Source organism: Hemibagrus wyckioides, linkage group LG22 (genome assembly GCF_019097595.1).
Source record: "Hemibagrus wyckioides isolate EC202008001 linkage group LG22, SWU_Hwy_1.0, whole genome shotgun sequence".
In the NCBI taxonomy this organism is placed as follows: Eukaryota; Metazoa; Chordata; class Actinopteri; order Siluriformes; family Bagridae; genus Hemibagrus; species Hemibagrus wyckioides.
In genome coordinates, this window is record NC_080731.1 from 12,650,527 (window position 1) to 12,665,129 (window position 14,603).

At 39.3% G+C, this 14,603-nt stretch overlaps 1 protein-coding gene across 3 annotated transcripts; it reads left to right on the top strand.

Moving 5' to 3' along the window:
* The first annotated feature begins 1,662 nt into the window (after positions 1-1,662).
* mtx3 (metaxin 3) lies at positions 1,663-14,316 on the top strand. 3 transcript variants are annotated; one of them, XR_009203136.1, is made up of 9 exons: positions 1,663-1,814; positions 2,386-2,455; positions 4,182-4,258; positions 6,417-6,509; positions 6,593-6,775; positions 7,213-7,289; positions 8,647-8,804; positions 10,506-10,594; positions 12,455-14,316. XR_009203136.1 is itself a non-coding variant. In XM_058375066.1 (9 exons), the coding sequence occupies exons 1-9, from the start codon at positions 1,734-1,736 to the stop codon at positions 12,560-12,562; spliced, it is 936 nt and encodes a 311-aa protein (XP_058231049.1). In that variant the 5' UTR covers positions 1,663-1,733; the 3' UTR covers positions 12,563-14,316. The 3 variants fall into 3 exon arrangements, 2 of the variants coding, with proteins under 2 accessions (XP_058231049.1, XP_058231050.1); XM_058375066.1 differs by lacking the exon at positions 10,506-10,594 and adding an exon at positions 10,995-11,083; XM_058375067.1 differs by lacking the exon at positions 10,506-10,594.
* Positions 14,317-14,603: the final 287 nt, after the last annotated feature.

The following is a 14,603-nucleotide window of genomic DNA, read 5'->3' on the forward strand; positions in this document are numbered from 1 at the left end:
TTATCTTGTTCTCTAATGAGTATAGGAATCACCCAAAAGTACAAATACATATATACAGATATAGTTGATGTATAAGAATTAGTTAAACTTGCTATAAAGCATATCTGGAAAAACTAGACAGTAGTCTCCAGATCACTGCTTCTCAAATTTCCAAAAGTAGGTTAAGCATTCAGTATGTTGTGTTTTGTGGATGATCCACCATTAGTGTCACCATGGAAGCTTTAATACCAGCTTGGCAGCACATTCTCTGATCATCAGAATACTCTGATTGTAGGTGAGAGTGATCTCATTGAGAAAATGAGAAGCAGCTAATGAGAGTACATCAGAGTCTGCCTCTGTATATGAGGCAGCTGTAGTAACTCTGTTGGCAGTCCAGACTGAACCAAATGAGCAAGAAATAAAGGATTACTGTGTCATTCATATAGTGGCTTTGAATCCCTGAGAATGGGAAAAGAACATGGTTTGCTCATTAGGGTTACGTTTAAATGTAAATTAGCTGCTTTGAGACAATTCTATTCTTAAAAGTGTTATACAAATACAATGGAATTGAATTTTTATAGGCTACCTACATGGATTGGGTTCAAGAGATGACTTTTTATTTTGCTTGGTGGGGGTCTGAGCACACAGGATTACTACAGAAAAAGGGGAAAGAGAGTTCAATAGCCAGAGCCATAAATAACAAAAAAGAAAAAAAAGAGAAATGGAAAAAAAGAAAGAAAAAGTAAAGAAAATGGAAAGATATGCTTGAAAATGGAAACAAAATAAGAAAGAAAATGGACAAAATAAATTAACAAAAGACCATTGTGTAATATCAGCATGAATTTATGAAATGTTATTATATATAACATAAATATAATGTATTTGCATTTATTTATTTGTGAATTCGTCATTATATTGCATATATGTTTATTTCAATTTAAATAATCTGTATAAGATAAGATACACTGATCAGGCATAACAATTATGAGCAATGAGAGGTGATGTGAATAACACTGATTATCTCCTCATCATGGCCCCTGTTAGTGGGTGGGATATATTAGGCAGCAAGTCAACATTTTGTCCTCAACATGAAAGATCATTTATCTTACACTGGACAAAACACCTGTTAGGCATGTTCAGCTGTATATGTACACAAAAGTGGATATAATATAACATCATGATTAGCATCATTAAATGCTGCTCAGGCATAACATTATGAGCACTGACATATATTTATATATGTCAGTATATTAGGATATATTAGGCAGCAAGTGAACATTTTGTCCTCAAAGTTGATGTGTTAGAGGCAGGAAAAATGGACAAGCATCAGGATTTAGAGCGAGTTTGATGATGGTCCAAATCAGAGCGTCTCCAAAACTGCATCTCTTGTGGGGTGTTCCCGGTCTACAGTGGTCAGTATCTATCAAAAGTGGTCCAAGGAAGGAACAGTGGTGAACCAGTGACAGGGTCATGGACGGCCAAGGCTCACTGATGCACGTGGGGAGTGAAAGCTGGCCCGTGTGATCATATCCAACAGACGAGCTACTGTTGGTCAAATTAATGCTGGTTCTGATAGAAAGGTGTCAGAATACACAGAGAGGGCTGTTTTGGAAGAAAAAGGGGGTGGAACACAATTTAAGGCAGGTGGTCATAATGTTATGCCAGATCCGTGTAAACTGATATATAACTCTCCTCTGCAGGGAAAGAGGGGGCGGGGCTTCGAGTGTTGTCATTGGTGTTCCAGCCAAACAAACATGGCGGCACCCATGGAGCTGCTGTGCTGGGGAGGCGATTGGGACTTGCCGTCTGTACATACTGAATCTTTAATCGTGCTGGTAACTGACTTAATATCTATGAAGTCTGACCTCTCTGTTTGCGATAGAGCAGTTAGGGACAAACCTTTTTGGATTTTGTTTTGCGAGATCGCTAAGTAGCTAGCTGGACAGCTAACCTACAACAACAATCACCTTGTTACCATTCTTTCTGAACAGGTCTGTAATGTCGAGTCTTTCATGGTGTGAATGTAAATAACTTACACACGGAGCTTCCCGTTACCTTGGTATTGTTTTGGGTCATTTTATCGAACACTTTATGAGATTACTTTATGAAAATAACCTTTTGTACAGCTTTTCCCTGATGAAGGTCAGATAATAATGGCTGGCTGAAGACTTGGTAGGTTTAAACATTCATTTATTAGAGCACTGATGAATATTAGTTACCTGAGCCTTCACTAGATTTTCTTGGCTTTTAGCTGCTGACTTGTGGTGAAGTAGAAATGCAGGCAGACATCTAGTCCTAGTTAAAATAGTGATCCTCTTAATGTGCATATATTTAGTAGTATAAGTCTGATTGATGTTGATTGTACTGTTCATCTTAAATATCTCTGGTATCAATGTTTCCCTTCAGGCGTACGCTAAATTCGCCGGAGCCAAACTTACAGTCAAGCTAGTGGACTGGACATGGAGGACTATCACAGGTAACTGATTGTTTATTCCTGGATGATGAAGTACGTTAAATGTGTTTTGAAATATTTCTGATCTGGTGCTAATTGGTTGGCTGCTCCTGTGAGAAGTTACAAGAGAGTTCAGTAGAAGGAAACCAAATTCAACAAAAACAAATCTCAAATATAAGTGATAGTGTTCGGGTTTTGTTCTTACTTCTTACAAACGAAAGAGAAAGAACAGAGAGGGGGGTTTTAAAGGACATTGCAGTGAGGGCAGGGTTTGATCATTGAAATGGTTTTTATAATAAACCCCACAATTCCAGAATGTTCTTGACATATTCAATTTCGTTGAGGCTGTCATGTTTTCATGGCTTAGGGAAAATAGGACATGATGTTGTCTGATAGTAGATTCAGTAGTTTTTTTCTCCATAAACACGTAGTGTAAACCCTTGAAAAGGAACTATGCACTTTCTCTGAAATTGCAGATAGGTTATGTATGGTTATAAATGCATTTTAAATCTATCTCTAGTTGTTATGGAAGAATTCTTTGCCCATAATTTGACGGCATAGAATATGAACAGTATATAAGGGTTAACTCACCATTTTCCAGAAACATTAAACATCAGATAAGATAGAACTTTATTAATCCCGAAAGAAATTCTTTTGCCAGTGATTGCTTCAGATTACAAGAAAATAAATGTAAATGAAATATAAATCAAATGAAATGGACATAAATGAAATAAAAGAAAATAAGCTGTAGAATTTGTGAGATGAAAAACATGAATTAAACATTTCAAATACGATGCATGACACAGTTGCTGAGACACGGCTTGGCTAGTTAGTGATCGCAGATGATGACACGTATACATGATGTGTTACACATGGTATTAGCATGAACGTTGAATCTGTGGAAGCTGCGTGTACAGATGAGGAAGTGCGAACGTTGGATAGACTAGAGGAGTGAAGTGAGTTACATAAAGTTAATTATAAGCATTTATCTGAAAGAGATTCAGGTTCATATAAGGCAGCAGTGATGTATAATGGGGTGGTAGTAGCTCAAGTGGTTAAGGCTCTGGGTTGTTGACCTTAAGATCAGGGTTTAGGGCCCAGCACTGCCAAGCTGCCGCTATTGGGCCCTTGAGCAAAGCTCCCAGCCCACCCTGCTTCAGGGACGCTGTATCATAGCTGAACCTGCGTGCTGACCCCAGCCCTCAAGGATGGGATATCTGAAGAAAGAATTTCACTGTGCAGTAATGCATATGTGACAAATAAAGACTACTTAATTGCTGATGTTAAAACATACTTTAATCACTCTCAATCTGAATATGTGTGCATGTATATTTTATGTAGCCTTGTTACCTGTCAGTATAATTCTTATTTAGCACAGGATTAGCACAAGTCAGTTGTGTTTGGCTTTCAGTAATAATATATTATGCATTGAGCATTTACACTATAATTTGTTGTTGTTTGTACCTCCTTGTTCTTCCTGTAATCATCTTGCCTTTGTTTATGGTCTGTTGCTTGGTATGCTAAACATATTGTATACAAGCATATTCTTTCATAAAAATAGTAACTTGTTGACATTACATTACCATTGTTTTCCAAATTTGGAGACTTTGACAGTGAAAATTAGATATGTACTTATAGATATAGATTATATATTGTGTGCCGCAGCTGTCACATTTGTGTTTTTAATCTCTCTCTTTCTCTCTCTCTCTCTCTCTCTCTCTCTCTTTTTCTTCTCCTTGTTTATTTACAGCCACTGTTCCACAACTGCACCATGAGGGAACATCAGTAACAGAACCTACACAGATTCTTAACTTTCTAAGGCAGAATGTAAGTTGCAGCAGAAACTGACATATTCCTAAACATCATCAGTGTTGCCGATTTAATTTAGATAGATTTTTATCGTTATAGTTGTTTATAATAATACTAATAATAATTGAACGCAGTGGGTGTGTGCACATAAATAACACAAGGTGGTATGTAGACCTTTGTGTTAAGTCTTGATCACTTTCCACAGACTTTCCACATTTTATTTGGGGGGAAAATCTCCAGAAATAGGCACAACAGCTGTTAAAAAAACATTATGTGTGGATTAAGACAATTGGCACACATGTGAAAGCAATTGAACAGCTCAGTGCATAAGAGGCACTTAGAGCAGACGTGTTTGCATCCAGTTTGCGTTGGAGAGATCTTGTTGGAAGTGGAAAACTGCCTGCTATCACTTTGCCCTTTCTGCTCAGTCCATTTATTTGAACAGCAGGCTTAGAACCCCCTTTTACCAGTACACTGGCTTTCCATTCCACCAGCATTTACAGTCAATATAAACAAATAAATTATTTAATCTCAGCAAGTCTGATCTAAAAAATGTGAGATGTTTTTCCCTCTGTTCAGTAACCTTACACAGAATTATAATGGTTATATACACTGATCAGGCATAACATTATCCCTGAAGGTGTGCTGTGGTATCTGACACGAAGATGTTAGCAGCAGATCCTTTAAGTCCTGTAAGTTGTGAGGTGGGACCTCCATGGATTGGACTTGTTTGTCCAGCACATCCCACAGATGCTCGATTAGATTGAGATCTGGGGAATTTGGAGGCCAAGTCAACACCTCAAACTCGTTGTTGTGCTCATCAAACCATTCCTGAACCTTTTTTGCTTTGTCACAAAGCACATTATCCTGCTGTCAGGTGGTACATGTCAGAGTAACATCCACATGGATAGCAGGATCCAAGGTTTTCCAGCAGAACATTGCCCAAAGCATGACACGGCCTCCACCGGCTTGTCTTCTTCCCATAGTGCATCCTGGTGCTATGCGTTCCCCAGGTAAGTGATGCAAACATGCACCCGGCCATCCATGTGATGTAAAAGAAAACGTGATTCATCAGACCAGGCCAACTTCTTCCATTGCTCCGTGGTCCAGTTCTGATGCTCATGTGCCCATTGTTGCTGCTTTTGGTGGTGCACAGGGGTCAGCATGGCCACCCTGACTGGTTTGCAGCTATGCAGCCCCATATGCAAGAAACTGTGATGCACTGTGCATTCTGACACCTTTCTATCAGAACCAGCATTAACTTCTTCAGCAATTTGAGCAACAGTAGCTCATCTGTTGGATCGGATCACACAGGCCAGCCTTCGCTCCCCACGAGCATCAATAAGCTTTAGCCACCCATGACCCTGTCACTGGTTCACCACTGTTCCTTCCTTAGACCATTTTTGATAGATACTGACCACTGCAGACCGGGAACACCCCACAAGAGCTGCAGTTTTGGAGATGCTCTGATCCAGTCGTCTAGCCATCACAATTTGGCCCTTCATCAAACTCGCTCTAAATCCTTACGCTTGCTCATTTTTCCTGCTTAATCTGTCACTGGTCATAATGTTATGCCTGATCAGTGTATATAACACCTTAAAATTTGAGGCGATTGTGAACAAGCACTTGGGACATTGCAGAGAGCAGAAATGGGTTTGATATCACCATTTACTTTGAACATAGAAATATTTGTGTGAAAAAAACTAACCATTCTTATATTGGGAACCTTTCTATGTTCTACATTCTTAAAGTCCTCAGTGTGTACATTCATGTGAGCCATTAAATACCACTGTGGAGTGTGACATGACAAAGACATTCAATTGATCATGGGCACAAAAAAAAACCCAGGTACAAATTCCAATTTTGGCCTGAGGTAAAAAGAGTTAATATAGAAATTGTCAGGAAGCAGCTAGACAGAAATCTAGATGTGGATTCCATGAGGATTGTTAATCATGAGGGAGGTTTATCTTCTACTAATTGTCTGTTGTAAAGTTGAATAGTAATATATATGTTAAAAGGATGTACAATGTATAATATATTGTGTATAAAAGTCCCGGAATAAACACGGGACAATGTATAGGATCACAGCAGCAGTAAGATCGATAAGATTGTTTTTTCAGCCACTGATACAGTGTGAAGAACTTCTGAACACTAAGTTTTCTTTATGCCTGAACAGAGATTCAATGCAGATTATGAGCTGTCCGCCAAGCAGGGAGCTGACACCATGGCTTACATTGCTCTCCTGGAGGAGAAACTGCGGCCGGCTTTGGTCAGTGCAGTAACTGAAATGGTTTGACCATCCATAACCTTATTCTGTTGTCTATAGACTTTTGACTGTGTGTGTGTTTTCAGCTCCATACATTCTGGGTGGATGCTGAGAACTATGCCAACCTGACAAGGCCTTGGTTTGCTTCTCACTCTCCATTCCCTCTCAACTTCTTTGTACCAAGCCGCCAGGCCAGTGTGGCTCTGTCCAGGATCCTCCTGACCAAGGCAGAAGCTCCACTGCATTCAGTCGCGGAGGTGGAAGGAAAGGTAGTGCTTAATAAAAATACCATCATGCATCCAAATCTTTGTAACAATTAAGTCCTCATTTGATGATGCTTGATAATTAAATTAACATGGTTGTAAATTTAGCCTAAAATCACTAAACAAAAGAGACAAAAAATGTGCAAATGGCTCAGTTCTAAATGTAGTCCGTTAAATGGGTGACATTAGATTTGATGGCCGGCTGCTTTTAACCATTCTCCTGGGCTGTCTGCGCTCTGTCTGCGGTTTCTAGGAAGCAGATGGAAAATAGTTTATCACCATTAGCTGCTGCTGCTGTGAGCTCAAAGCTCCCAAATTTTTTTGCATGTCCAAAGCCGGACAGTTTGTATGGCTGTAGAGCCCATTCTGATACAAGTCCAGCAGTCTGTGTATTTTCTCACTTAATTATGCCTGTTTTGTCAGTGATGTCATTTTGTGTGCAGATCTACAGTGAAGCCAAAGAGTGTCTGAATTTGCTCTCTCACAGACTGGGATCCTCACACTTCTTCTTCGGAAACACGTAAGTTCAGTTCCAAGCCAGTTTTTAAATCCAGAAACAGATCTTGCCTTAGAGTTTCAGTGCAAGATTGTATGAAAATACCTTTCGATTCCCATTAACGTCAGTGCTTGTGTTATTTGTTCTTATTTTTTCGACAGAAATGTTCCTTAATATACAATCACTGAGCACTTTATTAGGAACACTAGAGTAATACTGGCCTGGGTCTGCCTTTTGCTCTTTGAGTCTTCGTGGCATGGATTCCACAAGGTGTTGGAAATGTTCCTTTGAGATTCTGGTCCATGTCGACATGTTGATTGCATCCTGCAGATTTCTTATGTGCACTTTCATGCAGTGAATCTCCCGTTCTAGCACATCCCAAAGGTGATCTATTAGCGTCAGATACGGTGACTGAGGAACACTGAACTCACTGTCAAGCTTATTAACCCAGATTGCGACCACTTTTTCTTTGTGACATGGTGCATTATCAGGTAGCCATTAGAAGGTGGTAAATTGTGGCCATGAAAGGATGCACAAGCTAAGTAACAATACTAAGATAGACTTGGGTATTAAAGGCCCAGAACTGTGCCAAGAAGACGTTCCCCACACCATTACACCACCGCCACCTGCCTGGGTTGCTGACGCAAAGCAGGTTGGGTCAATGGATTCATGCTGTTGGCACCAAATTCTGACCCAACCACCTCAAAATCAAGACTCATCAGACCAGGCTAAGTTTTTCCAGGTTTGGGTGAGCCTGTGCCCACTGCAGCCTCAGCTTTTTGTTTTTAGCAGACAGGAGTGGAACCAGGTGTGGTATTCTGCTGTTGTAGCTCCTCTGCCTTGAGGTTTGACGCATTGTGGATCCTGAGATGTTTTTCAGCTCACCACAATTGTACAGAGTGGTTATCTCTCTGTCCACTCGAAGCAGCCATTCTCTGTTGATCTCTCTCATCAATAAGGTGTTGCTGTTCGTAGAAATGAGGCTTACTGGATGCTTTTTCTTTACTTCAGCATTCTAGAGACTGTTGTGTGTGAAAATCCCTGGAGATAAGATAATAGGAATATACAAACCAGCCCCTCTGGCACACACAATCATGCCATAGATGCCAAAATCATCGAAATCACATATTTCCCACATTCTGATGGTTGATGTGAAGAAGCTGCTGGTCTGTGTCTGCATGATTTTATGCCTTGCACTGCTTCCACACGATGATTTGATAATTGCTTGAATGTACAGGTGTTCCTAATCCAGTGCTCGGTGAGTGTAATGTATTGTTTTATCCACTTACTGTGACACTGAGCATGTGCAATGAGTGGTAACTACTTAAATAGGAAGAAAATGCTGTTCTGGCACATTACCCATGTGTTTTATGTGCCGTAGGCCTACAAGTCTGGATGCCTTTGTTTTTGGCTACCTTGCACCGCTCCATAAAGCCACTCTACCCAGTGCTCAGCTCCAGCAGCACCTAAAACAGCTTCACAATCTCTGCCAGTTCTGCACTAACATCCTCAAAAGCTACTTTTCCGAAGCTGCCTCTGGTAAGACAACAGACTGTGGTTTAGTGCTGGTACTTTTACACTTTATCAAGCTTTTAGACGGGCTTTCAGCCACCAGAATTTGTAAAAAGGTTTATTTATTAAATGCGGTGATTTGAATCTTTTGAATTCAAGTAAACGATTCAGATTGGTTCACCGATTCACTTTGTCCAGATGTGTACCCTGATCATCCAGCCATCTAACATAGCCAGACTGAGCAATGTAGCAATAGCTAAAAAAAATCACTGCTACCTAATTTCACACTCAGATTAAATGAGGATGAGGCTTCGCTGAATGAGTCAGAGAACAAGAGAATAATAAACCTGTGTAAAGTCTCTGAATCGTAATCATGAATATGGCAGTAGGTCAATGTTTTATGTTGTTTATGAAAGCCATCAGCCGGAATGATTCACTGCACGGCAGTGACTGATGCATCATCATTCAAATAAGCGACTTCTTCAGAAAGACTGACTCATTGCTCTCTCATCTGAAGAGTCCTGATAGTTCACAAGAGTCCACTGGCATTCATGGCTGGATGCCAAGGGAACAAAATTGGCCCTGTTCACTGGGTGGAAGGGATGGTGTACTCTCTCTCCTTTAGCCAGTCACAGCAGTCTGTGAGTTCATGTATAGGAAAGAAGGCAGATTGCACTTTCCCCCCATGTGTATGACATTGCTCTGTGATGCATGAACAGCAGTTCAGTAAGATGTCTGGCTGACTTCATGTGTCTCTGAGGAATCACAAGTGTTTCACACTCAGCAGTTGGCATCTGTAATATGATGGAGGAGAGCTGACTGGTCGGTGGGAAATGACAAATGACCAAAGTGGTGGGGAAAACCGAATCATTTACAAACAAATAATATCTTTAAAACATTTGGGTTAACTGTAAGTCAGACGTTAACTGTATTAAGGAAAATTGGTGGATTATTAGTACTAAAACCATCAGATTCCAGTTCAGAAGAATCTCTCTTTCTGAATATGGTATAAATAAGTTTTAATTACACCTACCAGGATGTATATACACTACTGCTCAAAAGAAGACTCCATCTTGTCGGAGATGCTTCAGGAACCATGAGGTGAAACCCATCAGATTATTATCTTGAAAAATTGACAGCTAGAATGCCCTAGCTGTAATTACTGCAAAAGGTGTTTTTTTTTCTTTGATGGAGGCAAAGTTTGAAGACAACATTCATCATTTCCATCAAAATCATTATTTCTAACTCAGCATGTCCTGTTCTTTTGCTATATTTTCTATTTAGACTAATTTTGTGTGTGTTTCCCTGGAAAACAATAACATTTTTGAGTGATTTCAAACTTTTGAGCGGTAGTGTGTATATATATATATATATATATATATATATATATATATATATATATATATATATATATATATATATATATATATATATATATATACACATCGATGTTTACAGCCATAACATTATGACCACCTACCTAATATCCTGTTGGTCCTCCCTTTGCTTAGTTTATGGTTAAAATGATTTTTCTATTAATTTTTTTTTTGGCTATTTTTCTTACATTTTGGACTCTTGTCCTCTCTAAGAGTTGTCTTTCTTTACCCCTCATTCACACTCCATGGCATGGCAGGTGCAAATCTTTGCTCTTTAATAGCTGTATTGTTTATTGAGCTAATCAACTTCATGTCTAGAATAATTCTTCACATCATTTTACTGTGTTCCCAGAATGAAAGCCTTGTATGTTGGGGAAAAAAGTGTCTTCAAACAGAAATGCACACTCATTTCAAACGGCACAGAAGACAGAAATAATATCTGTAAGCTAAAATATATGGTGAAATATCTGATGCTAGAAAATTTTTTTTATGGTTTGAGAAAGGGGTCATTTATTCCTTGCGATATCTGTGAGGAGAAAAAGGAAATATTGCCCAGTCTTAACCATCAGCATTTCATTCAATTCGCTGTTCTAACAACCATAAAGTTCATCTGCCTTTCACAAATCACTCGCTTCCTTCCATAAATCACTGACTTCTGATCGTTATACTTCACACTGATCAGTATTATCTGTGGCTTAGCAGAGTGCTCTAGTCTGAGGCAGTTATGTAACATGCTGTGGCTCTGTTTGGGAATTCTTTGTACTAACATTTCTTCCATGTGAATAGTGCATACTTTCTGTTACTCTTTCTTCTTCTCTTCCCATGTCCGCCCTCTCGCTAGGCTCTGCTCCCGCTAGCCAGGACGCAGTCGATGCAAATCTTCAGAAACTGACGCAGCTTGTTAACAAAGAATCCAACCTTATTGAAAAGGTCCTGCTTTTAACCCTGCTTGCAGTTTTCTCTGAGATTTTCTGAGAAGTTTCAAGCTTAAAAACAGCAACCTACTGTCTATACACCACTCTGTGTGCATGTGTGTGTATGTGTGTGTGTGTGTGTGTTAGAGCTGTCAAAGTTCTTTTCGAATACTTATGTTCAAGGGCAGAAAAAGCCAAGATCTATAATATTTAAGCCCATGATTAATCACCCAAGTCGTAAAATGATTTCAAATGATTTACGTTCATTAGCTTTCTAATTGAATGAAAAGGAAAATGATAAAACAAACTGGAACGATGCATTTCCAACAGACATTTATCAGAATTGTTGGTTTTCTGTTGTTCTGTTCGGCATTATAGTCGACTACATAATTTAATTCATGTTCCTGTAATGCCCAGTGTAGTGAACCTAGGAGGAAGCCATCTGGGATTGAACAGAACTGTTGTTGAGGACGACTTCAAGATGGTGGATGTTTTAGTTAGGATTGTATGACGTAGTTATATATCAGCAAAAACTGAATAGTTTGAGTACTAGAAAGAAACCAGAAACTTCATACACATTGAATAGGAACTGAGCAAATATACACTGATCAGGCATAACATTATGACCAGGTGAAGTGAATAACGCTGATGATCTTCTCATCAGTATATGAGGAGGTGTTTTGGCAGAAAAAAGGGGGACCAACAAAATGCAAGGCATAATGTTATGCCTGATTGGTGTAAATATTAAGACTGTTTGTAAAAAAGCTAGGATTTTACCGTTACATAAATTTGCATTTCTTTTATGCAACACAAACACTATATACGTATGTTTGGCATCTCCGTATGAAATGATTGGATTCTAGGAATTTATAATGAAACACATTGTAATACTTATTCTAAAGGATTTTGACAGCCCTAGTGCAAAGTTGCCAGTTTATTAGCAACATCTAGCCGTTAGCTACACTCAATAGTCTTTTTCCCCACCTTTCTATCCATTACAGAAAAAGGAAAGGAAGCACTACAGAACAGATCTTATTCAGGACCATCAGCAGCTCAGCAGTCTATGGGACACTCGCATGAACGTATCACACGCAAGCAGTGTTACATGGAGTTTGCTTCTGGGGATCAAAACACTGACCACAAATGAAGCATTAGAATGTCAGAGGTGGTCCAGTGATGTTCCCTTTTTAATAATGAAATGAAGTGGATGGTGTTTAACAGACATCATAGCAACAGAAGAAACACGGTTAATTATGTCACACCTAGAAAGTGGTTACACTTGATAAAATGACCAGTGAATGTACCTAATAAAGTGGCAACTGGATGTACACACACATGACTACTCATGCTTGTCTTGCTGTAACTGACAGCTTTGTGTGTTCCACAGATGGATGATAATCTGCGCAGTAGCCCTCAACACAGACCCAGCCGACCCCATAAACCTGAAGCCAAACCTTCATCTCTGGCCACTGCCAGGAACTTGACCCCTGCCTGATAACCTCACCCACACCACACAGTGGTATCTTTCCTTACCTATTTATTTAAGCTTATATTAAAATGGGCATGACTGCTAGAGGAGTCTCAAGTTTGCTCAGTGATCAGCCATAACATTAAAACCACCTGCCTAATAGCGCCACCAAAAGAGCTCTGAGTTGTCGAGGCATGGACTACACAAGACCTCTGAAGGTGTGTTGTGGTATCTAGCTCCAAGACGTTGTACCTGTAACGTGTCTATTGGGGCCTCTGTGGATTAGACCAGTTTGTCCAGCACATTCCACAGATGCTGATCCTGGGAAATTTGGATCACATTAACACATTGAATTCTTTGTCATGTTCCTCAAACCATTAGCCTTCTCTCCCTATGAGTATTCATGAACCTGTCGCTGGTTACTGGACCACTTTTGGTAGCTATTGACCACTGCATATCAGGAACACCTCACACGACCTGCTATATTGGAGATGCACTGACCCAGTCGTCTAACCGTTATAATTTTCACCTAAAACGTCACTCGGATTTCTTACATTCACTCCTTTTTTCCACATCAACATTGAGAACTGACTCTTCACTTGCTGACTAAATATATCCCACCTCTCGACAGATGCCACTGTAATGAGATAAACCTCTTAGTGGTTTTTAATGTTATGGCTGATCAGAGTTTGTTGAACAAACGTTATTGTGGTTGAACAAATGTGGCTTCGGTCATTACTGAGAGCTCAGTTTTTCCATTAGTCTCATACTGATTTATATTATTTTCTTAATCTATAAGATTGTATTTACATATCAAACAATATTTAAAAAAAAATGATGGTTATCCAAATACAACTAATGACAGTAATTAAATATTCATAGACTGTTGCCATTCTGAACAACCTTCGCCATAGTGAAATTATATTTTGTAAAATTCACTGTGTACACACACACACACACACACACACACACACGTACAGTGTATCTGACAATATCTTTCCATTAGCAGTGTGTAAAAATAGAGATTCTTTTAGAGCTGTTAGTCCATGCTGAACCTGAATCCTTCATTTTGCTGAACATCTCCAATAGTTTTTCACTTTTTCATTATGGCTGTTGTTATATATTAAGGTTGGGCCTCGACAGTTTGCACAGCATCATAGCGGTTAATCAACGTGTCGGTGTGTGACAGTCGGAAATCATCAGCCACCACCAGGCTAAATATTGTAACTCATCATAGCGTCTTCATTCAGGTTAATGTATCATTCCGCTTGCTCTCCTGAACACACCTACGTAAACAGTGAAAATATAGCGATTTATTTTTACTCATAACAGTTTCTGTATTTTATTTATTTTTTTGCTCTTTAAAGCAAATGGATCTGTTGATTTTTCCGCATGCGTGCCTTTCCCTCTGTATCCAAGAGTAATTTCCTGCCTTTGAACATGCTTAAGCTTAAATGAAAATAATTTCACATTGTAAGCGTGCCAGAAGCGCTCAGGAGATGCATTTACACACTTTATTGCATCGTAATCATGATTAGCTGCATTCACCACATCACGTACAGGCCAGTGGGTCCAGTTTTTCTTTCTTTTTTTTCCATGTTATTACTTTGTATGCCCATGTCTGTTACATGTATACATGTCTGTTCATGCAGGGCTGATTTATGGAAACAGTATCTCCTGAATTCCTTTAGTTCTGATGCATTTTAAAGCATCTCGACTTCAGCTAAGAAAGGACGTGTCAAGTGTTCAAACACAAATATAATAAAATAGAGTTTATAATATTTTGTCTGTGCAATGGTAGCTGTTCAAAAAAGTCAGTAATCTAAACTGGACATTAGAACAAAAGTTTGCTCTGGTGTTCTTTTCTATTATTTATACAAATGTCATGAACTTCATTTCCATCCTGTGCGGTCACGATGAGCCACCCAGCTCAAAAAGGACAGGGTCCATCGTCACTGACGGTAATGAACTACCCGTGACATTTCACTTCTTGGTTCTTTACCAGAAATGAGGCGAGAGCAGAAACGACAGATATGAGAGGACAGTCTTCTCCGAGCAGTAAACTGAT